Below are 27,151 nucleotides of genomic sequence, written 5' to 3'. Positions count from 1 at the left end.
GAGTGCATAGGGCTCACAGTTCTGGTGTGGGCTGACCAAATAGTTCCAGATTATGGAGTGTACGTGATCTGTCGCTAATTTTGCAAGATAGAGTGCCAGACCACAGAGGAGAGGATTTTTAAACAGGAATTCTGCACTTCTGTCTCTGAATAAGGCCCTTGCAAAACCTAGGGCTAGTCGTGCTTTGGCTTGCTCTCATGATAACTACAGAACTGAGTTTGCAAATGGATTATTTTTCAGAGTATATTTATTAAGCATTCCATTTTTCACTTGTAATATGAAATAGTTCCTATACAATCAAGAACTCCTCTTTTCATCATGGATACTAAATGCTTGTTTATCAGTACAGCACTGAAGTGGCTTCCCATCTTAGTAAGAAAACTAACTACAATCATGTTTAAAATGCTTTCCGAGCTCTGGGCAAAATGTAGGAGGTGCATTCCATTCACAAAACTCCCACTTTAATTCATGGAACTCCTGTGAATGTAACAAGTTACAGGACATGCAGTAGAGATGATTGTATTACAGTGGTGTCAAAAGTCCCTATCTGGAACTTCTTCCCTCTTGTGAGAGGTATTCTAGAGACCGATAGATATGGTCCGTGCCACTCTATGGTGTTTCACGTGTTTAGAGGCCTGGACAGACCTTAATTAATGTCTAGATTTTCCAGACATATCAGAAAAGGAGGCATTAGCCCGCGATTTTAAACACTATTAAGCTACTGAAATAATGTCTAATATTTGGTATGTTTATCATGAAGCTGAAGCTCCTCTAATGCCTTCACAGAAGCCTTCTATGACTTTTACCCTCCTTCACAAACTGAAACAATGTATTTTACTATAAAACCTAACAGCACTTCATTACCTTCCTCTCCAGGGCGTGAATCTCTCTGGAGGACAGAAGCAGAGAGTCAGCCTTGCTCGGGCAGTTTACTGTAACACCGATGTCTATTTATTTGATGATCCTTTATCTGCTGTTGATGCCCATGTTGGGAAGCATATTTTTGACAAAGTTATTGGACCAAAGGGAATCCTGAAAAACAAAGTAGGTATTTTTAAATGATGCTTTGGATCGGGGTGACTTTTCTGTGGAATGATCCTTTCTGTGATTTTTAAGGTTGGTTCAAAAGTGTCCAAGAACTAGAAAGCTCCTTTCAAACAATTTCATCCATTTTACTTCCTGGTTATCATCATTTTTATTCCTCAGTTCTATTTCCAGTTGGATCTGACTTGTTACATGATCTTGTGAAAGTCACATGAAACCTCTGACCTTGCTTTACTCATTTGTCAAGTGAAGAGAGGTGAAGATGTAGGCCCAGATATTTAAAAGTATTTAGGTGCTACTCAGTTCAGCATAGCAATGCCTAAGCCTTACTTTCAAAAGTGACTTAGGTGCTTATGTGCCTAAGTCCCAGTGACTTTCAGTGAAACTTAGGTGCCTAAGTCACTTTTGAAAATGAGAAACATGCTCCTATGTGAGATGTTGGAATACTGAGCAGAGCAATAGCTTTAAAAATCTGGGCTTAGTGTTTATTAAGTGCTTTGAGCCTCTCTGATGAAAGATACAGTAGCATCCATGCAAAGTATTATGAGAGAGTTCAGTGACTCCAAAGGCCTAAGATGTAGGTCAGCTGGAGAAAACAACAATTAAAAAACGAGAACTAATTTTTTCTAAAAATTACCATGTGCCTGTTGCGTGTGTCCTTATGCACATAATTAAAATCTGATATGCATCACTTACTGCAAGAATTTAACACTTAGTTACTGTTTAAAGAGAGCCTTGTGCTCAAAATATATATAATATATTATATTTTTAAATCTAGACTCGGGTTTTGGTAACCCATGGGGTCAGTTATCTCCCTCTCATGGATACAATTATAGTGATGACTGATGGTAAAATATCTGAGATGGGATCTTACCAAGAGCTGCTAAAGCAAGACGGGGCCTTTGCCGAGTTTCTTCGTACATATGCGAACGCTGACCAGGATGTGGAGAATGGAGGTAAGTTTACAAAGAAACTCCACTGAGCTAAAATGATGTGCTGCTTGCTAGTGGGTTTGTGGTAGCATACTTCCTCAAGTGCCTTTCCTTCCCCATGGTAGATCAAAATAGTCAGGGATCCTTGTTTCATGAAGGTATCCATGATTGGCTGGTAGAATTGAAAACCAGGTATTCAATATTCAGCATAACAGGTGAGGTCCGTTGGGCTGTAGAATAATCTCCTGTGGAAGCCCAATCGTTAATCCTTTCAGATTGTCCAATACAGCTCTGAAGTCAGTCTAAGGCTGGGCACCTGTTTATTTCTAAAAGTCGTGGAATCTCTGACTTCTTATCCACACAGCTGGTGAGTCCCGCACGTAAATAGGACCTTACTTAATCTGAGAGCAGGAAAGAGCAGCTGTTTCTTTTCCCGGCGCTTCCTGTTACAACACAGCTGCTTCCACACTTAGAGAACGTGGGGAATCTTTGTAACTTTCTAGTATTGCACCTTGTCTGCAAATCTCAGAAGAAGGATCTAGGCCTCCCAGTCTGATTTCTTACAAGACCTGCTCAAATTGTTTTCTGGCTCTGTTCCCTGCGTTAATGCTCAAATACAAGCAGTGTATTTAGTGTGCTTGGCTGGTGTTCTGCTGATATTCCCTCTGTGTGCACATAGGACGTGTTCTTTGGCATGCACCTTCTGCTGATGCTCACAAATGGCAGGTTTTGCAGGAAGTGGATTGCTCTTGCTGTTTTTTGCGTAATTCACACTGTCACCTGGAGTCCTGCATGGGTGCTTGGAGCTCTAATCCTCATCCTGCCTGAACATTACCAGTAGAATATGAGCAGTGCACTGAACCACAGAACATGAAAGAAGCTGTCAGAGAAGCAGTAGAGCTGTACTGACTTGCTGCCTGTTCTCTCAGCCAGGAGAGAAGTGAGAGTAGTTTTCTGCACTCTACCATGGGCCAGGAGAAGGAAGTGCAGTGCATGCATCCCCTTTCTGGCAATGGGAGAGGTGAGTGGGAAGGGAATGACAGGTGAAGAGAGGCTGAAAAAGAGGGTGACTTGGGAACAGGGTGGAGAGTGAGATCAGGTGAGAGGGTCTGTAAGGTAGGAAGCAGAGTTGCCCTATTTAGGCCCTGTCCTTCCCAGCCCGTAGAAAGCTATGACAGTGCCCCTCTGATTATTGGAGAAAGCAGAGCAGAATGTGCCTCCTTGGTGAGAGCATGTATTAATGCGTAGAAGAGCTCAGCTTGTCTTCTGAATGTGCTTGTTGAATCTGCTCCATTTAGGTTTGCCAGGTGTCCGGTTTTTGACTAGAACATCCGGTCAGTACCACTCAGAGTCAGTGCCACTGACCGAGCTGTTAAGTCTGGTTGGCAGGGCTGGCAGCCTCCTCACCTGGCTTCGCGTGCCTCCCAGAAGTGGTGATGTGTCCTTCTGGTTCCCAGGCAGAGGAATGGCCTGTGGATTTCTGCACGCTGCCCCTGCCCTGTGTGCCAGCTCTGCAGCTCCCCTTGACTGGGAACCACAGCCAGTGGGAGCTGCGGGAGTGGCGCCTGTGGGCAGAGGCAGCACACACTGCGCAGAGCCACCTGGCCATCCCTAGGCCTAGGAGCAGAGGGACAAGTCGCCGCTTCCAGGGAGGCGCCCCCCCCCCCCCCCCCCGAGTCAAGTGCTACCCGGAGCCCACAACTGTCCCATACCCTAACTCCTTGCCCCAGCCCTGAGCCCCCTCCTGCACCAAAACTCCCTCCCAGAGCTTGCATCCCACACTCTCCTTCCATATCCCAACTCCTTGCCCCAGCCCTGAGCCCCCTCCCACACCCTGAACCCCATCCCATGCCCCAACTGTATGCCTCAGCCCTGAGCCATCTCCCACACCCTGAACCCCTCAGCTTCATCTCCCAGCCTAGAGCCCCTTCCTGTACCCCAAGTCCCTCATCCCCAGCCCCATCCCAGAGCCCGCACCCCAACCCCCTGCACCAGCTCAGAGCCCCCTCCTGCATCTTGAACCCCTCATTTCTGGCTCCACCACAGAGCCCGCACCCGCAGCCGGAGCCCTCACCCCCCTCCTCTGCCCCAGCCCACTGAAAATGAATGAGTGAGTGAGGGTGGGGGAGAGCGAGTGACAGAAGGAGTGGGGATGGAGTGAGCAGGGTGTGGGGCCTCAGAGAAGGGGCAGGACCTTGAAGGGGTGGGGCAGGGGCGTGGCAAGGGTGCTCACTTTTGTGCAATTAGAAAGTTGGCAACCCTAGTTCCACTGGACCTTTTGTAGGCACTGGCGTTCTGGGGGAGGTATGATCCTCTGGCTAACGCGCTGAGCCGAGACTGTGAAGATCGGTCTTCTGTCCCTGTCACAGTATGATTTTGGGCACGTCACTTAATCTCTGTCTCAATTCCCATTCTCTCATGCTGGGAGAGCTGTGGGGCAAAGTAAAGATTGTGAGGTTCTCACCTACCACTGGGTCAAGTGCCACAGAGAAGCCTTTACAATAGAAGAAATATGGTTAACTTGCACACTGTATAGAATTAAAGAAATAATACTTTAAGTTTAAGCAGCTAGATGTACTCTTATTTAAAGGATAGCTGATACAGACTTCAATGTATGAGCAGACTTCAAAGAGAAGGATTAATCTGTCTTTTTCTTTTGTAGTCTCAATAAAATTTAATACTTTGCAATTTGAACAGGTATTTCCTGTAAGTTGCTGGTTCTAGCCTTTGTCAGCTCACCTAGGCAGTTTTTTTTTTCTTTTTTGAAGGCTTTGTACATGTAAACGTGCTTGACAAGTATGCCCTTGCTTTTGTTGGAAAGTCTTTTCCCACTGGTGTGTTGGGTATCTTGTTTTGGAAAGAAATCCAGTATTTTTAGTATGCTGCACTGATTTGCCATCACTGCATGTAATTCTTCTTAATTACTATGACCCAGATGCACATGGGGCACCTTTGTGGTGTTTGCTAGTGCAATGTAGTATCATAGTGTTTGATCACTATTTGTCCTTTAGTTTTGGGCAAATCTCTTTATCTCTGCTTTAATTTTTCCCTATCCATAAAATGGAGGTATTGCTCTCTCTACTTAGTTCACATGGACTAATGTAAATTAACAGGGCCATATAAACGAGAAGTCTTCATTTCTAAAGTCAAATTACTGTGTATCTCTATCTGTAGTCACATAGGCAGACTGTATAGGTCTATGGAAACTAACAAAAAGGAGTCACCACTATATAAATAAGTGTTCTAAACTCCCGAGGCCTTAGTACTTGTCTGCCACCTCCAAAGCTCAGTTTGGCTGCCTGTCCTCCCATGTTGTCTTAATGCTGTCTCAGCCTTACACAGCTTTCCGTCCACCCTCCCATAGTTTCTTTCCAATTTACCTGTTTCCTGCTCCTCTGTTGGTGCAGTAATTGGGCTACCCATTAGTCTAACCTCTTCACCTGTTCCTTCCACCCAACTTGACTTAGAATAGCATAAATGTCTCATGCTTTCATCTCAACATATTTATGAAGGGCTCCAGCATTAACTCTGAATTTTTCTTTATAAGCCTGCAACTAATTTTGGAAGGTTGGGGGCAGGGCAGCTGTTTTAGTAAACTTTCATAGCAAGTAATCATTTTATTTTTTTTAAATCCCACTCTTTTTACCATTCTCTTCTTGCTTCCATTAATATACAGCTGCAAAGAAAGGAGAAGGTTTGTCTGAGTCTTATTTTATAGCCTTTAACTGTTTCATCACCTTCTTCCCCCTTTCTCCCTCTCCCTCCCCCCCCCCCCAATCCTGAACACAGATCCAAAGACAGGAGAAGACAAGGAAGGTTTGTGTTGGTTTGCTCAGGTGCTTTTCTGCATGTAGATAGTGGAAATAGTTGACTGTGCTATAAAAGATGTGCATGGTTTTGGAAAAGTCAGTGTATACGTTTAAACTCGAAATATTCATTACAATACCCCCTTCCAGATGTTAATGGCCCCTCTTAGTCCATTTCACAATGAGGAAGATTGGTATGTTTCTAGATCTGGTGAGAGTAAACACTGTAAAAAGTCTTAAACTTTTACTATTAGGTTTTTAAGTTTATTTCAGTGCAGCCTAATCTTTTGGCAGGGTGGGAAAATAAATATGAAAGATGGAAATCCTTATTGAATATCCCATTGACAGGGTGAGATGGGTCTTGTCTCTTAAACATCAAACCTGTCAGGAATAGAGAAATTGAGGGCCCAATCTTGCAAATGTTTATGCATGTGAGTAATCACATGGAATTAAACGAGACCACTAACATGCATGAGAGTTTGCAGGATTGGTGCGTTAATGATTCCTTCATTTCCTTTCTCTAATGCCTGTTTAGTATTCTAACTATATGACCTTATGATTTGAAAAGGAATTCTTCAGTGGTGACTAAGACATGAAATAAGGATAGTTGTTCGTGAGTTTGCATCCTCACTGGTATGGTGCCAGATTAATTATACTTCTGAGAGCTTTCCTTGTTTCTCAAATACTGTATTCAACATGCGCAGAAATATTTATTGTGTACAAAATTAAATCGGACTTTGAAGAGCTGTTTGGGAGCTGTGGGCTTTTTTAAAGTGGAATAAGGGTTGCCATTAAATTCAGTGTTTGCAATTGAAAGGAATTTTGAATGCTTGAAGTTCTCCTAAAAAAATACTGTCTGGGTAAAACCCAAAAACTTAAAATATTTTCTCACTTTTAAAAACGTCATTTGTAAATTTCTTAGTTTTAATACTGTAAAGTTTTCATTTATGCTGTTTTATTCACTGTTTGCACTTCACTCATGATGGACAGTGAAACAGCACCAATCAGTTTAGCTTTCTGACTTTCTGGCGTTAGCACAATGTGTCAGTGTTTCATTTGCAAACGCAGTAGAGAATGCCATAAGTCAAACAGCTGCGATTCAGTGGAGTTAGCTGTTTGTTGTTCAGAAAAATAGTTCATGGAAACAGTTAACATTTTCATTTTTAACAAAGCAAACATTTTTAGGTCTAAATAATTGTCTCCCTGTTAAATGCTTTTTTTCCCCTAATAGGTACAAACTGACTATTTTTGGCTGTATTCAGCCTCTTTAAGATTGTGTGTGTGCAGAATTCCTTCTGGGTTAAACACTGAACAGCCCTGCATACATGGAAACATTATTGCCCAGACTAAGAGAAGGTACTTCTTTAAGGGAAAAAAGTTGTTTGATTTGTGTGTGGAAAATGGTGAAATATAAATGTCAGGAGCTAATAGCCACACTAGACACTGTTTCATAGAGTTTCATTAAAGAATCCCAAAGAAAGCTTTGAAATTAATTCTTGTTGTTTATCTTTACTGTTTCACAAGCTACATAAACTTCAAATTTTGAGTTGGTTTTCTAAGAGTTTCGGGTTAACTTGCCTAAATGCAATACTGCCTCTTCTTAATAGAATGGATATATATAGATGTATTAAGGGGGAACTGAACATCTATTTTTTGCTTAATGTTAGATTTATAGAAATGCCTTTCTAGTTACTCAGCCTCAGTAGCATGTACTTGATTAATCCTGCTGGAAAATTTGTTGCCTGCTGTGTAGTGTGTGTGGTGTTTTAGGGTGCTGAAGGAAAGCTAGCATTCTCCAAGTTATTCTGAACGTATCTTCTACCTCTGCACTAAAAATCCAGAAAAAGCTTTTGTGTTATTTCTGGCTTGCTCTAAAATAGTAACTTTTTGCCTTTTTATGAATAGTCAAAGCACGAATTCTTGAAGAGTAGAAAAAGCTTAGAGCATCCTCTGAATTAGCCCTAGCATGTACTGTACTATGAAGTTGATGTGTGCTTTAGTGTCAAACACTTCTCTTAACTCTATTTCAAACTATTAAAATTAGTGTGCATTGAGTAGGGAAAGGAGCATAATATTCTGTTGTCTTTGCATTTGCTCATAAGATTAAGATTCAAACTAGTGCTAAAAAGTATGATTGTTAAAACCTATTAGAAGTAATTATCATATTGAGTATTAATTGCTTAATTGTGTTCTCCCCTTTGGGTGCAATTTTGGTGTGAAATATTTGACTGGGTTTTGACTGACTTCTCTAGCTGAGGCCAACTTTGTTCATTTTTGCTTTTCCTACAGATGCAAACAGCCCAACTGTGAAAGAAGGAAAGCATATGGAAAATGGTGTTCTCGCAAATGAAGCAACAGGAAAACCGATACGTAGGTGTGTAGTTGTTTCAAAGTAGAGTAGGTCAAAGTGCACTAGGGAACTGTTAGTGCGCAGCACGCTAGTATGTTGTACATTTACAGCCCAGTGTTCTGTGCACTTTCTCTTCACCTAGACAAGCCCTTAGTCTTTTACTTCTGCTTTATGCTGGACAGTTTGCAGCCTACTTTTACTGTGCAAAGTACAGTATTTCTGCTCTTCATGAGAATTAAGATTTTTAATCATTTAAGGAAACTCAATGTCTTTTGACCTGAGCAAAGACCTGGAAAATAGTCTCTCTCCTTCATGCTTCCCAAAGAGAACATCTAAGGTTGTTTTGTTGTTCCGTAGTGTAAGCCTTGCGCTTAGGAAGTTCACGTGCCAGCAAAAATTGAATATCCCATGAAAATCTGAGCCTGTTCCATGCATGGGTTTGCATTTTGTAGGGAAGCTTCAATTCAGGATACCCACAAGTCATTCCATTTCTCCTTTAAACATCATAGAGATGAATATGCCCATTTCTGGAAGTAGTTTGACTGCAAATTTTGAAGACTGATGAGTAATGTATTCAATGTATTTAATTTTCCAGTCCTGCTGATGATGGGAATACTCTTGAATCCGTGCATCTGCACAATACAATGGCAGGATACAGAAAGGCTGATCATTTTAAATCAAGGAATCTTTCTTGCTTGAGTTTGATTGCTCAAGCAAGAACCCCTCTCTGGCTTGTTAGTCCATCATTTTGTACTTATTCTGAAGCATTTGTCTTCAGGTGGTAAGGAAGTGCAATCAGGTAGAGAAAAGTGGGTTATTGCTGAACACTCTCTCATGCATTCTCCTGCTAGGGAGGTTTCTGTCTGGCTCAGCGAAGCACAGAGTAAGATTGTATCCAGACTTGTAGATCTAGGTCATTGAAATCCATTTGCCAAGTAAACAACTGGTCCCTGTTATGATGGCTTGTTTAAAAATGTTTTTTCAGACAACTCAGTAACTCATCAACTTACAGTGGAGAAACAGGGAAGTCTTTGAACCAGACTAGTACAACAGAGCTTCAGAAGGCACCAGCAGAAAAGAATGCTTGGAGACTTACAGAGGCTGATACAGCAAAGACTGGGAGGGTGAGATTTAATTATTTCTTTTCATTTCCAAATTTAGTTGATCAAAAATCCGTATGATTTAGGAGACAATAGCATTCAAACGTACGTGCTGGAACTAGCAGTGCTTGGGGTGTGGCAGCACCCTCTGGCTTGAAGTGGTTTCCATTATATACAGCAGGGGTCTCAAACATGCTGACCATGGGCCGCATACAGCCTGTGGGATTCTTCCCTGCGGCCCGCCAAGCTCCCTGCACCCCCCCCCACCCACCCCCAGTCCCCTCCCCAGCGCGCCGCATCCCCAGCCTCCCTCCAGGCCAGGGGTGGGCAAACTATGGCCCCGGGCCAGATCTGGCCCCACAGGGCTTTGGATTTGCCAACCCCGTGATGCTGAGGGCCCCGCGCCGCTCCGGAAAGCGGCAGTGACCCTGTGACCACGGGGGGGCGGAGAGGGAGCAGAGAACTCCGTGAGCTGTTCTTGCCTGTGGTTACCTCCCCTGAAGCTCCCATTGGCCAGGAACGGGGAACTGTGGCCAATGGGAACTTCAGGGGAGGTATCCACAGGCAAGAACAGCTCACTGAGTTCTCTGCTCTTCCCCTTCCCCCTGGGGCTGCAGGGACAGGGTGCCTGCCGCTTCCTGGAGTGGAGCGGCACGGGGCCAGGTGTAAGCGGTGCTGGGCCAGAATCCGAACCCCTCCTGCACCCCGGACCCCAACCCCCTGCCCTGAGCCCCTTGCCACACTCCGAGCCCCTTGCACTGCACTCCCTCCTGCACCCCAAGCCTCTGCCCTGAGCCCTCTGCTGCACCCAGCAGGCAGGGGCGGGGATGGAGTGGGGGTGATGCGGCCCTTGGGCCAACGTACGAGTCTTCATGTGGCCCTCCTGGTGATTGGAATTTGAGACCCCTGATATACAGGGTTTACAGTTTGGTTCAGTGCCTCACAGCACTCCCACTATACAGATGGTTGCAGCATCTCTGCAAAGAGCAAGTAACTAGTTTTGGGAAGGAGGGTGAACACACTTTTTTAGTTGACTTCATTGTAACTTCATTGATTGTTTCTATGCTATTAAACCTGTGTCCCAGGTTTGTTTGAAGGCCCAGAAAGGGCAGAGAGGGAGGAAATGAGAGCTTCACTTAAACTGGTGTGGCTGGCACCATTACCTGGCAAGCTGGAAAAAATAAGGTGAAAATTTCAGCTGCTAATTATAACTCTATTGCGGTCACTTCTTGGAAAGAGGCTACAAGGTTGTGACCAGCTCTGTGACCCGAGCCACACTCTAGAGGGATTGGAACTGACAACTGGATGAAAACCAAGTTTCCACTGTCAGATCGAAGTGCTGAATCCCAGCACATGGAGGGTTTTTGTAAGAGATCTGTAAGCTAGTGCTTTAAGGGGAAAATACTTCTCTGCTACAGCATAGATGACAACTATTTCACTTGAATATTTCTCTAAATGTAGCTTATAAAAAGTCCAAACCATACATATTGGGAAGTAACCTTGGGCTCAGTTTTTCCTTTGGTTGTGGTACCCCCATCTGCCTATGGTTGGATCCTCCGGTTAAAAGGTGGGAGGATTTTATGGCTAAAGCCCAGAAACTGAAATTCTATTCCTGGCTCTGCCATAGATCTCCTGTGTGAGCTTGTGGAAGTCGCTTAATCTTTGTGTTGCTTTCTCCATGTGTGTTAAGGCAGCAGTGCCTACCAACATCCCAGGGCAGTTGTGGGTCACTGAGCTAACCTTTGAAAGGCATTCTGTTAGAATGTGCACTGGTGCTGCCAGGCATTATCTTTCTGGGACAGGACTCGTAGGTATTTTGTGGCCCGCCATAAAGATGTAAACTGTGTAATCAGTATGTTGACTTCACCATCCTGTAGGTGGTGTTTACATATGAGTGTTTTCATATGTGGGTGTTTTAGGCCTTACACTTCCTGTGTAAAGTGACCTTTATTTTTTTCCTCTTGCATCTTTAGGTAAAGGCGACAGTGTACTGGGAATATATGAAAGCCATTGGACTCTTTGTCTCTTTTCTGAGCATCTTCCTTTTTATGTGTAACCATATAGCCGCCCTGGCTTCCAACTACTGGCTAAGTTTATGGACAGATGATCCCATTATTAATGGGACTCAGCAGCACACGCACGTCCGGCTAGGAGTGTATGGAGCACTGGGAATGTCTCAAGGTTTGCCTGGAATTATCTGTTAAGCTATTTTAAAACTAACTGACTGGTTCAAAATATTAAGCCAAATGTTAAAAAGATCAGTGACTTGGTGTGTCCAGCACTGCACAAAGGCTTCCTCAGGAGTCTTTCGCTGCCATGAATTTTATTTTGCTTTTTATGGGAAGGTTTAACTAATGGCAATAAACTATTCAGTTAGTGAATTTGGTTTTCTTTTAATGTAAGAAACAAAGCTAGAATGCATATGGTTGTGGGATCTGGAACCTTTAGCCTCTGGGTGCCTGGTTCAAATCCATCCCAGGTCTGTGATGACTGAAAGTTACCGCCATCCGATGGCTCTTTGACCTGTATGAAATGAATTGAGTCTGTCCAGTTCCCAGTGGTCAGGAGCTGCCACACCTTTTGATCTTCTTTGGCAGCCTTACTGGTAGTTCTAGAGCAGCAGCTAAGGATTGCCAGAGCCATGTGGACTACTAAACTATCCTCTCACTGCTACATGGGTCCTGCCACCTCAGGATTCAGACACGCTGACAGAGTATCCAAGAGAAGCTTGCACAATTGCTGCCTGTTAGGTCTGTTCTGTGCATAAATAGGCTTTGTCTGACCTGAAATTAAGCACACGATATCCCACTTATCTTCAGAATTGCCTCATCCAGTCTTGCAACAAGAAATAAACAGCTTTTTAAAGTGGAGCAGAGTGTAAGCAGGCCACGTGTGCAAATACTCTGAAAACACATGTTGAAAGGCAAACACTTCCTTCAGATGAGCTTACCTTTTTCACTGAAGAGTCTTTTACTGCTCAGTCCAACTAGATCAGATCACCATCTGCCTTCTTCAATGAGGATTGATTGATTTGAATTTGTGTTGACTAAATTTTACTATGGTTTAGATTTCATTGATTACAAACAAAGAATAAACATAATTAGGAAAAACGTTTCTGCTCAGGGAGGGGAAAAAAAGTTGTCAACTTGGTTTTCTTTTTCAGGTATTGCTGTGTTTGGCTACTCAATGGCTGTGTCAGTAGGGGGGATATTTGCCTCACGACACCTACACATTGGCCTGCTTCACAGTGTCCTTAGGTCTCCAATGAGTTTTTTTGAACGAACACCCAGTGGGAACTTAGTGAACCGGTTCTCTAAAGAGATGGACACTATAGACTCTGTGATTCCTCAGATAATTAAAATGTTCATGGGCTCACTGTTTAACGTCATCGGGGCCTGCATCATCATTCTCTTGGCCACACCAATAGCTGCCATCATCATTCCGCCGCTGGGACTTGTCTACTTCTTTGTGCAGGTAGGGAACGTCGGCCATTGAGCTCTCTCATCAGCGTGTCTCTCTCCTCTCCTTTTGTTACTTAGGTTTTAGATTTTAATGTGTCTTGAGTCCATGTTTGACTGACCATTTTCGGATACTATCTGAAATGCACAGTGCATGGCAGGCCCGTCAGCTTGCTGGATTTCCAGTAGCTGAGCATTCTCTACTTGTCCTGTCTGAATAGGACACTGGAAAGAAACTCCTATAATTCAAGCAGTGAGTGTGTGCTTTGGAGAGGCACAGCTGTAGAAAGTGCAGGTATAGTCAGAAAAGTGAGCCTAAAACAGGGAGAAGATAGGATTGACAGCAGCCTTTTTTACTCTCCAGTCTTGCTCCCTGTGTTTGTCATTCCTGCTTACTTTAGTGGCAACCCCCCCAACCCCCTCCCCCCCCCCCAAAAAATCACTTCATTGCTTTACTCTGGTGATCCCTGCAGAGCCAGTACAGCCATGGGAAAGGGAATTGGCTTCTCTTTTGGCTCCTGTATCAGTGGGTTTGTTCGCCAAGTTCCAGTTGTGGAATCCTTTTTTTCCTGGTGGTGGTGCCTGAGACAAACAGAACTCAGCTTGACTCTCAGATCCCAGACTGAGCTTGCAGGACTGGCATTTGAGGGGAAAATAAATCTTCCTGGTGTGAGGAAAATGTGATCTTGGGCCATTTGGAGATCACAAACACGGGCCCCCACAATACTATTTTTACCATGCTTCTTAAAAGCGCAGTCAGACTAGATAATCATATGGTCTCTTCTGGTTTTAAAATCCATGAATCAGTGCATTTTCATAGAAGCAAATTGGATTTCTCTAAGTGATATGTAGTACTCTTATCCAGAGTAATAAGGGTGAGAGTTGGCTGCCTTGACTCCCTGTAGTTGAAGTCGTGTCCAGGCTGTGCTGCACCTTTGAACTTAGTGTTCTACTCAACTTGATTTCCAGAGATTTTATGTGGCCACCTCTCGCCAGCTGAAACGTCTTGAATCCGTCAGCCGCTCTCCAGTGTATTCTCACTTTAACGAGACTCTCCTGGGTGTCAGTGTCATTCGAGCCTTTGAGGAGCAGACGCGTTTCAAACAGCAGAGTGACTTAAAAGTGGATGAAAATCAGAAAGCGTACTTTCCCAGCATTGTTGCAAACAGGTAGATGGGCGTGAGTGTTGGGTCAGCACATAGACAGCAGCGGCATAGTGAGGGTGCAGTTGTGCAGTCCTCGCTCCATTACTCAGGTACAACCCATTGATTTCAGAGGAAGTTTTGCTCCTCCCTTCACTTTCTCTGCACATTGTTCATTTAGCTGAACTGTGGCTGTGTTGGGTACCTGAGACCCCACATTTTCAAGGTTAAAACAGGAATTTCTGCCCCTAAGAGTTAGTTTCATGTGCTTCTGTGCCCCATGCTTCTGGAAATGATCAGATAGCTCCAAATGTGTCAGTTCCCATGTCACTGGCAAAGAAGGGGATGAGTAGATGTAAATGCCTCAGTGTAACCATATATTTAAAAAAAAATACGAATTTAAGCATGTTCACCCTGAATTTTTGTTTGTTTAATCAGATATTTCTGGAAAATGGAATCACTTGTCTGTGTCTTGCAGGTGGCTGGCTGTCCGGCTAGAATGTGTGGGGAACTGTATAGTCCTCTTTGCGGCGCTGTTTGCAGTGATTGCTCGCAACAGCCTCAGCCCTGGATTAGTTGGACTGTCAGTGTCCTATTCATTGCAGGTAATATACTTCAGGAAATCTTTCTGCACTTTTAAGACCACATCCACCCGGTATCAGGATATAAATCTGTAATGGAATTAGAGTTGAGAATTGATTTGTCGTCTATAGTCATAAATAGGCTTTGTCAGTACTAACTGAATCCCCATATACTTCATGAAACTAAACAAGTCCTGGAGAGAGAACTGATACGTGGAGCATGTGATGGGGAAAATGTTTACAGATGAGATTTGAAAAGAGATTTAGAGCCCAGGTGGGATGGGGCTTTCTTATGTGGGAGGGGCTGAAAGGAGAAACCTTTTGAAATAATGAAACAAAATTGTGATGTGAGACACTGACTCCAGCAGGACAAATGGGGAGCTGGTTTCGGGGTCACACTAATGGCCAAGTTCTGCTCTATACTTATACAGCTCCCATTGCACATGTGTATCTGAGGGTAAAAATTGGTCCTAGTTGTATTTCATAAATGGGCGCGTTGTTCTCATCCCATCCAGGTAAAGCCAAGTGGTGTGTTGTGCGTTTAATGAGCAGATGGCACTTCGAGTTTTCATCTCAGTATTGCATGCTAAATGTTCTTTTCTATGCTGATGTCCATTTGTATTGTAAATGCTCCATTTAGGAATTTTCTGCAGGTTACAACATACTTAAACTGGCTGGTTCGCATGTCATCTGAGATGGAAACTAACATTGTCGCTGTGGAAAGAGTCAAAGAATACTCTGAAATGGAGAAAGAGGTACATTGTGGCTAGTAGGTTGTATAATTACGTCTAAAGATCTTCCCTGCTATTAACCAATGCTTCAGGCTTGCATTGTACTGTCACTGCCTTTCTAATGGGACAGAAGGGGGACTTTCTTTCAAATCAGTCAACCTGCCTCCTAACTGGCTAGACGACAGTATTGGTTTCTGAACAGAAGAATTTACTCTAAGATGTTTCTTGCCATTCTGCTAGTGGGCTGAATTTGCTGCATTCATGGAATCTCAGCCCTTACTGATATGGGAATCCAGAGATACTTGTACTTGGAATTTGTTTTTTAAGAGCTAGTTGTTTTCTTCATCCTTAATGCTGAGAGTGCCCCCTAGTGGCAGAATGTTAACTTTGCAGGTATTTTTCTTCACTTCTGGCATTTGTTTCCTCTATCACTATATGCACTTAATTTGTAGGAAGCCTTTGTCATCTGTCTAGTCCATATTAAATTAACAAATGGAGCTATGCAAAATTCATTTTCAATCTGATGATGACTCATGTAAACTACTTTTGGTCATGTGTGTTTCTCCTCTTAACCTTCTTCCCCCACGTTATTTATTTTGGGCAATGTGTTCATAGGAAGCCCAAACCCTCAAATCAAAACCCAGCCCAGTGTGAGTTATGTCTGGGGTGGGGTACAAACCAGAGAGTTCCTCCTCCCTCCTTTCCACTTGTGGTTCCTCCAAACTAAAAACTTTTGGAAAATTTCCTGATTTTAAGAATGTTTGTTTTTAATTGGCTCTAGTAATGAACCCACTGGGATCTCTGCTTTAATATAACTGCTGATTAGGGTGAAAACCCTGCTCTGTTTACACACCCACTGAAGTCTGAGTCAGAACTCATTCATTACCAACATGCAAAGTGTTCAGTTTCCTCTGTCTCAGGCAAGCTTCTTCTAGTTCTAAACCTGGCTCTCTGGGTTGGCACAACAGTGTGTAACTGTTGCATGACCATTTTTTAGAGTGGTAGCCGTGTTAGTCTGTATCAGCAGAAAGAATGAGGAGTACTTGGCTTTAGCCCACGAAAGTTTATGCTCAAATAAATTTTAGTCTCTAAGGTGCCCCAAATACTCCTCATTCTTTCTGTTGCATGACCAGTTTGTCATAATATTTGCTGTCTGCTGTTCTCACATCAGCAATTGTAGAGAGACTTATCCCGGGAGGTGAGGCTTGTTTTAGTCAAGACACACATTTTTCATAGCTTTAGAGTCGAATCTTGCCCTTGATTATACCTTGTAACCTCATTGTCTTCGATGCAGCCGAATTTGCCCCTTTGATTTTCCAGACAGCCCTTTTTGAAAATGAGACTTCTGCCTCTTCTTCCTTATTCAACCCCTGGTGGAGCTATTTCTTCGTTTGCTCAGTCAGATGGGTCAAAAGGGTAATAGATCTATTAATGATCTAGCTGAATGGGTGGGCAATTGTTCTTTCAGGCTCCATGGTGTACTGAGCAAACTGCTCCACCAAACAACTGGCCTCATGAAGGCAAAGTGGAGTTCAGAGGCTATGGCTTACGTTACCGGGAGGACTTGGATTTAGTTCTGAAAAACATAAATGTTACTATAAACGGAGGAGAGAAGGTAAGTAACATGGCTTGCTGTTTATATCCACACTGCGTTTTATAAGCTATCATATATATATATAGCACTTCAGCTGACAATGGGATTTGAGCCCTGAGACTTTCAGCACTAAAAGGATGAGGTTCTACCATTGGAGCTAAAAGAATGAGTCCTTCAGTGGCTGGTCTTTATAAGACAATAAGAGCCCACTACAGCTGCCAGCTAAAGTGGGACAAGACCCCTGTTGTGGGTTGCACGTGCTCACTGTTTTCCTGGGCGTGTGCTCTTCTGGTATAGAAATACAAAGGACTGTACTGGAGAACGTGACCGTAACCAGTTGCCCTTTTTATTCAACACAAGCAAAATGAAATGGCCAATTGATGAAGTTTAAATTGCACTTCTAAAAACCTAAGTCATGTACCACATTTTACTGACTTGTGCATCCTTTTTTTATGTAGGTTAGTATGTATTTTATTTAAAAATAAATACAAGGCAGTTTATATTAGTATGCAAGCACAAATCCAAAAAAGGCACAAGCTTATGTAACTTCCTAATCAGACATGCAATTGTGTATTATGTTAATGAGCACAATTGTAGCCTGAATTCAGGTGGAAAAACAAGATCAAAACCTATAGCTCCACAACTGTAACTACAAAACACATACAAAAGAAAGGAACAGGTGTGATCTGAACTTTGTCAGCACTTCCTACTTCACATTTTCACCACAATTCCATTTTCCTGTCCAGAAAAGTCCCAAAGCTTTTCTAGGTGCACTGAAATTTCGATGTGCTGTTTGAAGGATATTTTCATTTTCTGTATATATGCACCATCAGTTGCTTGTGCCAACTTAGTTCTCCATTTTCTTAACATAGTTGCTTTGTACTGGGTAAATGTATGGATTACATCTGAAATTGTGTCCACTTCAGGAGATTCTCAGTGGCACTTTGACTTTATCCTTTCCCGCAGAATTATTAAATGATAACTTCTTTCTGTGTGCCTTCTAATAGGTGGGAATAGTTGGAAGAACAGGTGCTGGAAAATCCTCCCTTACTCTGGGTTTATTTCGAATCAATGAATCAGCAGAGGGAGAGATTATTATTGATGGAGTTAATGTGGCAAAAATAGGGCTCCATGACCTGCGGTTCAAGATCACCATTATTCCCCAGGTAGGTGCAAAGTTCCTGCCAATACCATAATTGATTTCTTAAGGCTATTGAGGCTTTAATCAACTGGATGCGTATTTTATTAATACCTTATTAGTGTCTGATTCAGCACCCAGTGGAGTTGATGGGACTCCTTCCATTGACTTCAGTTGACTTTGGATCAGACTTTTGTGCTGGCTTAGGCATGTTTCCTTTTCTTTATGTAACAAATCAAACTTGGATCTGAATTGGTTTGCTGGCATGGAGGCAGGATCCAGGGCGTTCTGAAATTATGAACTCATTTAGTTAACGCCTTGTAATAGATTTTCAATAGTCACATAGGACCTGATGCTGCGAATTGCTCAGCATGAGTGTGGAGGTCTGACCAGGTAGTGCAGCTGGCATGATGTGGGCCTTAGTAGGTTTAGAACCCTCTAGCTCTTCTGGACCAATAGAGGACATATATAGACTGCATATTACAAGGTGGAGACTTCTCACTACAATTACACAAGGACACAATAAATTTCACTCTGTTTTGACAATAACTTGGCAGATCAAGTCTGGTCTCCGCGGTTCACTTCTGTTTAGGAACAGTAAGAAACAACGTCAATCATATGGAGCTATGCCACAGGGCACTCTAGTTTTGAGGGTTCAGGCTCATGTTATTGTTTTGGGCTTGATGTCTGCTTATCAAATTGCCACGTGACTGAGTCAGTTCCGCATCCTAGGCTTGGTGGTCAAATGTCTTTGAATTCAGTTTTTAAAACTATTATGTTAATAAATTACTTGCTTTTAGTGTACATGCTTTTCTGCCTATTTATAGTAATGCAAGAAGGAACTGGATTTAAATAATTGCAAAAGTTTTTCTGCAATTCATCTGTCTAGGATCTGGTTGAGGTTTGAGGTCGGGGATTATATTGCTTTTGCCCTTTTTTGATCATTCCATATTAGATTTCAGCTTTGCTATCACTAATTGCCATAAGAGGAAATGGAATAAGTAGATTGTAGACACCATGCATTTACTGATGCAGCCAGTTTGGACTTTGAATCTTGTGGGAGTGTATTTTGAAGTTTGTTTTTCACATGCCATTTTATTTGAAAAAAATGTTTTGGCATTTAAATTGAAGCTGTTTCTATGTATTCTTTGGTATTGCAACTAGTCTGAGGATCTTTCTGCAGATTCATTTTCCAAGAAAGAAACGAGTCACTTTATTTAAAAACAATTGAACTCAAAAGATCTTTTGTTATAATTAATTATATTCCTTGGGTTGCTTACCAAATACACCATTTCCTTTGCCATTTTAAATGAAATCTCTTGAACATTTGCCATATTTCTTTGTATGTAGAAGTGTTGAGTGCATGTTATTTTCTGACTAGGATCCAGTATTATTTTCTGGCTCTCTGCGTATGAATCTTGACCCTTTTGACAAATACTCTGACGAAGAAATTTGGACATCTTTGGAATTGGCTCACTTGAAAAATTTTGTTTCGTCTCTTCCTGATAAACTTAATCATGAGTGTTCTGAAGGTGGAGAGAATCTAAGGTACAATAAAACTTTTCAGTGAAAATTTTCTGTTAAAGCTAAAACTTTTGACAGCATATGAGAAACGTATGCTTGTATGTTCTTCCCACTTTATTTCAGACTGCAGGTTCAATTTTACTACTTGTGACGTGATTGGTGCAGTACAAACATGAGATCACTGACCCATGGACCTTAAAATACATCTCAGACATCAAAACAGACCTAAAAATATAAATATTGTAGTTTTTATTCACTGCATAAGACTGGATTATCTTGTGTTGGGGAAACAGAGAAATTTTAATGTGAAATTGCCAAAGAGACAATTAGGTGTTTTTTAAAAAAAATATTTTAAGCTTTAAGCCACGTAAGTGAAAGTACATACTTAAGAAATAGTAAGTTAAATATATTAATATTAATATTAAATATATAAATATATTAAATTGGCTTGGGCAATTTTGGGAAATTTTTGGTTAACTTCAGGCTGCTGTAGTGCTTATAATTTGGAGAGAAAATTGTACCTAACGAATGCAGGTTTCATACTGCAGCTGTAATATAACTGCAGTACTAATCTTAAATACATTTAATCTACTGATTGTAAATTGGCCACCAAACCAGTTCAAATTCAAAACTATGGAGAACTTTGCCACAGTCTGCACTGTTTAAATACTATAGTCTGGTGTACTTACACATTACAAATGGTTTCCATGTACCTTTTTAAAAACAAAAGTTCTTCAAAAATTGAAGAATTAGGAAGCTGTAGTAAGACACCCTCTGTTTATAGAGAAGAAATAACAGAACTTGAAGTTAATTCCATATCTAAAGCTTGCTAGACTCTCGGCACCTAAAATTCACAGAAGATTGTGCAGGTAACAAAGTTAGGATGTGAAACAAAATACAAGTTTCTTCTTACAGTTAACTTTTTTGTTTTTTTTACAAAGTGTCGGACAGCGTCAGCTGGTGTGCCTCGCTCGGGCTCTACTTCGGAAGTCCAAAATCTTGGTTTTAGATGAAGCCACTGCTGCTGTTGATCTTGAAACTGATGACCTTATACAGTCAACAATAAGGACTCAATTCGAAGACTGCACTGTTTTAACTATAGCACATCGTCTAAACACTATTATGGACTATGAAAGGTAAAGTGATGCAACTTTTGCAAAGGGAGAATGGTCTTTAGTGTCCGTATCTTACATGAATAGGAATTGATGTTAACCAAAAATGGACACCAATCAACTTTTAAAAATATTTTTTCCTTACGTTTGTTAGATCTGTTATCAGCTGAAATTTGTGAGTTTGTGTGTGTCTGTATTGCTAGTGTAAGTATGCTGAGGGTGAAGTTCTGTCCTGGGTTATGGTTGTGCAACCCCATTGTCCACAGGATGCTTGCACAGATGTGGCTGAGGGCAGCACTTGTTCTTACAATTGAAACATAGATTTATAATGTTACCTCTTTCTCTGAGTGGGGGGAGGAATCAAAATTTGATAAGCCCCTGACTCAGGTGTTCTACTCTTCCACTTTTTCTGTGACCCCTGTAATTGGACTGGGAAGCCACACTATGGATGGGACAAAGCAGGAGAAGTGGGCATTATATCCCCACCAAACTTGCAGTTGTTCACCACCTCTATTAACACTCACTCAGTACTAATTCAGGCATTCCAGCCATTCATGCAGCGGAAGCCCCCCCACATTTGGTCGATGCTCCCTCTTGGGGGTACTAGCAGTATTTTTCTCCCAGCTCTCAGCAAGTTGGGGGTAGCATTTCGATTCTGAACGCTGGGTTTCCTGACTTCTTAGAGCTTGCTTTCACAGCCTTAATGTTACAGTAACACTGTTGCTTCGCTTAGGCAGTCTAAGCACAGAGTAAATCGGTGCATCTGCGGTAGGATTAGTGAGGTTGGGGAAAAATTTCACCTTTTGTGAAAGCTCTTGCAAATAACCATGGGAAAATAACGCAGGCTGAGATGCTATGCTAAGATGGCTAAAATTCCAAATAAGTCAGTATTTTGACCATTTTCTCTTTTCTTGTTTTAGAGTTATAGTCCTTGATAAAGGTGAAATTGTGGAGTGTGATTCCCCAGCCAATCTACTTCAGAAGAAAGGCATTTTCTATAGTATGGCCAAAGATTCGGGTTTGGTATAATACAAGAACTTAGCTTGTATGTGTGGGGGAAAAGGGGTGGAAATTGACTGACTATACACATTGAGAGGATTTTGAGAATTCTGACTTCCTTTGTTCTGCTACTCAAACCAAACGCTTTCACCTCAGACCCGGAAAAATCTAAGTTTAGCATGAAGAAGATAAAAGTAACAAAAATGCAAGTCTTTTTTCTTAAGGATTTATTTTGCAAGGAGTAGAAGTTCTGAATGTACTGTGCTAAAGACCCAACTTAGACCTGTTTGATAGATTTGAGGCAAAAGATTAAACTGCAGTCCAAAAAATGTATGTTAGGATTTTTCTTGCTTTCAGAAGACATTCTTTTGAGTTGCTTATGTTCTGAAGGTCCATTTTGTTTGAAAAATCGTTGTAAAATACTACCTATTTGTTCAGTTGAGAACCATCTGGTGTGGGATGCACTCAGGACATTTTATGGAATAGCAATATGGCTCAACGTTTTTATTCCTTATGAAATACTGTCATGTATCCGGTCTTGTCTTGGCACTTATTGTATGTGGTCAGTGCTTTTATGCATCACGTTAAAGTTTTCATATGTGTTCATACTTTATAGCAGCAAGTTTGCAGAAATATGTCCATCTCATTGATGTGAAAAAGCACAATCATCGTCAGAAGTCACTATAACATCAAACTCTTGCTTGAATGCAAAAATGAATGTATTTCAATATTAAGTACCCAATTCTGTACTCTCTGTTCACTCAATGATTCTTTCTTATGTGAAAAGTACCAGTGGGGGCAGGGTTATTCTTATGAGTAAGGATTTACCTGAGTGAAGGCTTCAGAGTCAGTTATATTATAATTTGGTTGTAGTATTACTGGTCATTGCATTTCACTGTCTCATTTAATACAGAAGCCATGCCACATCCAGGACTGTTAGCCCTATGGAAACGGAGAAACCTTCTCTAGAGACTGCTGCTGCTAATAACTGTTGTGCAAAATGCTCTTACTGTTCCAAAAAATATACATATTTTTACTAATCAAAATGCGTGGGTTCCAGAGTAGCTTGACAGAGCTTAATTCACAATAGAGTCTAGCTCCAACTTAAGTGTGTTCTGTTTTTTTTGTTTTTTACTTAGTAGGAAAAAGAAAAGTTCCATACAGTCTTATTTTATAGAAAGATTGCTGAATTACTGTAGTTTGAGTTGAGATGGATCCAAATATCTACCACTCTGGAAATGTGGACTTTGGAAGTTATGTTGCCGACCTTAAAACTAGACAAGTGTCTCCCCTTAGAATAAAAGCTATTTATTTTTTTGTAATTTATGATTCTTTAAAATTGAGTATGCTGAAAATTCCTTTGGTATTTTTTGTAACGACTATAATGGAAATAGGAATATTTGCAAAGAACTTGGAGTAAATTTTCTTTGGTTGAAAATGATTGTCCCGATTTTTATACTCCTTTTGTAATTTTTTAATGACAAAAGTGTTTGCGTCATTATTGACAAAGGGCTTAAGGCCTGGAGAGCTGTGGGTGCATCGGAGATTGATGATCATGCCTTGAAAACTAAGCCTCTAAAATATCATCACCAGTTAAAGAATTAATAGATGAGAATAATCAGCCTTGTTCTGAGGCCTGTTTTGAGAGGAATGTGGGGAAGTGTGTGCTTTGGATGAGCAGATCATAGTACTCCGATTACATGGTAACTCTGTTACCATGGCAGTACTACAATGTGAAATAAGCAGAGAGCGCTTCTCAGAAGTGGCACGTAAAAAAGATTGGCTCCCCAATGTGGGTGCTTTGCAGTGCCCAAGATGTCCAATTGATGATTGCTGCTCTTTTCAGGTGGCGCTTTCACTGCATAGCTGTTCCATTAAAATAACATTTTCAAATAAAGGTGGTTCTTCTGGTTACCAAGGGCTGACTTTTAGACTAAGGGATGTGGTCATTGATCACCAGGGGTAGTTTCCAAGGCCTTTCCTGGATTTTTACCAGACCTCCCTGCTCTACAGCCCGGGAGCTGTTCTCCTACGTGGTCTGTTGGTGAATTACGCTCTGAACACGCTGGGCCAGACATGAGTGGTGTTGCCACCCCATATGCCAGGTCACTACAAAACTCGCTCAAATTTGGCCCGGCTTGCCCATCTGTCATGAGGAGGAATGGCCGGGCCAAACCTGAGTAGAGCCTACATCTCAACAGTACCTAATGATGTCACACACTTTAAGACTTAGTTACCTATTGGTGTGTCTCGCACACATCTGATGTTAATTATGACTAGAAAGGAGTGTCATAAATGTTGAATCATGCAGCACTGCTTAAAAATAACTACATCCCATGACATGTCTAACTTTCTCGATTCCCTTTTTTGGGTTTGCTGAATGTTTTTTTGTGTTGCTCATGCAAGCATGGCCTGGGTGAAAGATACATTTTCCCACTTCACCGCCTCTTTCTTTTGATGGTGGTTGGTAAGCGGGCACAGTCCTGGCATAAGGGGGTGAATTAGAACAGTACTGTTTGTACTGTTTGTTCTGTTCCCTTGATTCCGAACACCCACTGCTAACTTTTGTTCCTGTGTAACGCATACCGTGTTTGGTCTCCTCCTGTGGGGCTGTTGCCTTGTAAAAGTCTCATCACATCTCAACTCTGTTCTCTCTTGGCAGCATATAAATTTCACTACAGCCACTTCTGTTTGTTGCTTGGAACCTATGCCAAGACCTGTTTTCTCCATGGAGGAAGAGACAATCCTATATGCGCTACTAAAAAGGCCCAACCTTGTTGTAAAGCCATTAATGTTAACTTCTTTGGAGGGGGGAAGGTTCTCCATTTCTAGGGGGGATTTTTCCAATTGGTGTGCATTTTGATGGGGCTGGGAGCTCCGAATAACCCCCCTTTCTCTGCGGAGCAGAGGGAACCATGTTTTGAGGCAGACGAGTCACCATATCAAGAGAAGTGCAGGATCTAGAGGATGAGTTGCCACGTGAACCAGGAGTGTCTGTCAGTACTGTGCAGTGATAAGACAAACCAAAAACTGAATAAAACAAAAGTTAATATCTTAGAAGTTGGGATCCAAACCTACAAGAAAAACTCAATAAAAAGACCAGTAGATGTTTCTGCACTGGCTGCTCCAAGAGTGAGACAACCCACGCAGAAGTAACGTTTACAGTATAACCTTTTGTTTTGAATTTGCGTCTCCCAAATTCACCGCACCTGTGGAGTGTAGTAATAATAATAATTAATAAAAAATATCCAGCTCCATGCTGCCCTGTCAAACCCCTTTTCATCTTGCTGCTTAACTCCTTGACTTCTCACACACACAACTGCAGCAGAACATGGTGGCATCTTCTGCAGAGCTGGGATTGCGACACAACATGTGTGGGGCAGCCCTTGAAGCATCTTGTTCTATGTACCATTCATGAATTCTGCTGCATTCAAGTATCCTCCTTAGCTTACACACTCTCATTATAGCGTGTTAGTTGCTCTTATCTGTGTTCCACAACCTCAAAGCAATATTACACACCATAACCTATAAAGTCCTATCATCATATTGCTTGCACCCTTGGTGCAAACTACTGTTTGTTCACTGCTTTAACAGCTGAGATCAAATGGGGGTGCTCCTGATTTGAAAGTGGGAGCAGGAGTCTTATCCTCTGGAACTGGCTTCGCATGCAGCTCCAAGGAGCTTGCATCAGTTCTTTGGGGCACATTTAAGATATTTGCTAGAAGGGATTGACAGGGTAATGTGTCAGGTGGGAGGCTTTCAGGATGTGTTCTAAACATCGCTTGTTGGAATGGAACAATCTGTTTAGTACAAGCTCTTGGAACATATTTCTAACTCTTTTCATAGAATTTAAAGCCACAAAGGACCAGCAGTTCATCTACTCTGACTTCTTGTAATATCACAAACTACCCATGCTAGCTGTCCATTCACCTTTAGGATTCCTACCAAACCATCTCCAATGCATCTGTGAAATTTGTAGTTTCACATGCAGTTGATTTAAAAGAAAAAAATGAAAGGAATGCAGTACGTGTTCTATGAACTAAGTACCAATGGCCTATTAAATGCAAGCTTGTAGTAAGAAAACTATCTACCTTTCAGATGCACAGCGATATGTAAATATATAGGAATAATGTGAGATAGGGTCATGTTAATGCAGGCCTTTGCTCTGGCTATTTTTAGAGTTCTTGTTAACTACTAACAAGTAAACTGCAGATGAAAGCTTGAAATAAGACTAACTCTGAAAAACAATCCTTCCGGATCTTGTCTGCACACAAATCCAAAAGCATTTTGCATGTAGTGGATGGCAATTACTTTTCATTATGATGGCTTTGTGGCTTAAGTGATTCAGAAAAAATGTGGGTAAGTTAGTTTTGTTTGTATTTAGTGTGACCAAATCATGGAATGAATTTTTTCAAGTTACTTCAGGCTTTCAACGTGGGTTAAGAGTCTGACAAAGTCCTGTTAGTTTTTTTTGTACTGAATCCTTGTTACTGTATCAGAATAACATGCATTGCTAATAGAAATCTTACACATAGTGAGGGTTGACTTTTACTTCATCTATTCTGTATAAAGCTCATTCTAATCCATATTGCAAAGTTACTTAAAGGTGGAATGACTTGCCCTGTTTTCCTTTGTATGTAATCCTTTTGTGTACTTTTGAGTAGAGAAAGCAAAGCAGTCTACACTGCCCTGTGGTCTGTACTATAGGGGTGTGAATAGAAGTGTGCGCCCAAGTGCTATGCTGTAACTGTGGGAGTGAATTAAAAGGTTCCTAGTTCAGTGTCCTCTTCAGACAGAATTACATTTATGTGAACCTTTTAGTCTGTGCCCTCAGCATCCACATGGGGAAGTTACTTGGGTTTGCAGTGCAATTCATGCCCCCATAGTCCAAACTACAGGGTAGTGTAGACATAGCCTTAGATTGTAAGCTTCTGCCATGGGACGAAGTGCATTGGGACAGAAGGGGAGTCTGTGCAAGGCACAGGGGAATCCGCAGCTCTTGTAGCTGCTCCCATGGTGCTGGCTCCCTCTGGTCTTGCACACCTTCCAACTGTGCTATACCTGTTCTCCTTCGAAGGTGTCTCATAGTGAGATGTTTCCTGCTTTTGGGTGGACACCTTCCTATGGCATTTGCCCATTAGATTGGCTTTTACTACTTTCATGTTTCAGTGGCCTGTCAACATGGGACAATGTAAAAAATGAAAGGCCATGCTCTTGTACCCACTGGCCTAACTGGGTTGGGGGGAATGTAGTTGTTCAGTGCTAGTAGGATGCCAGCCACTACCATTTTAAGAGTCACTGAAGTCATTTTGGCTGATCCTTGCCCTAAGAGGTTAGAATCAGGGTTAATAGATGACATCAAGACCTGTTTTCTGTACTTCCTAAAATACATGCAAATATTTTGTGTATGCCTTCAGAGTGGTCCTGGCTGCTCTGAGGGGATGTTCCATATAGAACTGGGGTAGAACATTCCCTTTCCACACAGAAGTATAAACAAACTTGGGCTCTGATGGGCCAGTGGTGAAAGCTAATTCCAGAGACCCATGAATACCTTCGTCCCCCCCATTGCGGTGAGAACACCCAGCCCCCATTCCAGGAACTGTTGGCAAGTGGGTGTCTGCAGATCTCTATTCTCAGGAT

The 27,151-nt window shown here is 41.9% G+C and overlaps 1 protein-coding gene across 3 annotated transcripts in view; it reads left to right on the top strand.

The window, feature by feature from the left end:
* The window catches only part of LOC311527065 (multidrug resistance-associated protein 1), a 110,604-nt gene extending 87,652 nt beyond the window's left edge, over nucleotides 1–22,952 (top strand). For all 3 annotated transcript variants that reach the window (XM_084640670.1, XM_084640671.1, XM_084640672.1), the window contains exons 18-31: nucleotides 877–1,044; nucleotides 1,823–2,000; nucleotides 8,072–8,156; nucleotides 9,118–9,256; nucleotides 11,206–11,413; nucleotides 12,396–12,706; nucleotides 13,660–13,859; nucleotides 14,311–14,437; nucleotides 15,067–15,168; nucleotides 16,613–16,759; nucleotides 17,746–17,904; nucleotides 19,258–19,424; nucleotides 20,342–20,536; nucleotides 21,433–22,952. In XM_084640670.1, the coding sequence (XP_084496796.1) occupies nucleotides 877–1,044; nucleotides 1,823–2,000; nucleotides 8,072–8,156; nucleotides 9,118–9,256; nucleotides 11,206–11,413; nucleotides 12,396–12,706; nucleotides 13,660–13,859; nucleotides 14,311–14,437; nucleotides 15,067–15,168; nucleotides 16,613–16,759; nucleotides 17,746–17,904; nucleotides 19,258–19,424; nucleotides 20,342–20,536; nucleotides 21,433–21,541 (2,295 nt within the window). In that variant the 3' untranslated portion in view covers nucleotides 21,542–22,952. The remainder of the gene's footprint in view (nucleotides 1–876; nucleotides 1,045–1,822; nucleotides 2,001–8,071; nucleotides 8,157–9,117; nucleotides 9,257–11,205; nucleotides 11,414–12,395; nucleotides 12,707–13,659; nucleotides 13,860–14,310; nucleotides 14,438–15,066; nucleotides 15,169–16,612; nucleotides 16,760–17,745; nucleotides 17,905–19,257; nucleotides 19,425–20,341; nucleotides 20,537–21,432) is intronic.
* The last annotated feature ends 4,199 nt before the right edge of the window (nucleotides 22,953–27,151 follow it).

Source organism: Lepidochelys olivacea (assembly GCF_965140295.1).
Source record: "Lepidochelys olivacea isolate rLepOli2 genome assembly, chromosome: 10".
Classification (NCBI taxonomy): Eukaryota; Metazoa; Chordata; order Testudines; family Cheloniidae; genus Lepidochelys; species Lepidochelys olivacea.
Note: the sequence above shows the minus strand (reverse complement) of the source record. Positions and strands in the feature narration are given on the sequence as shown.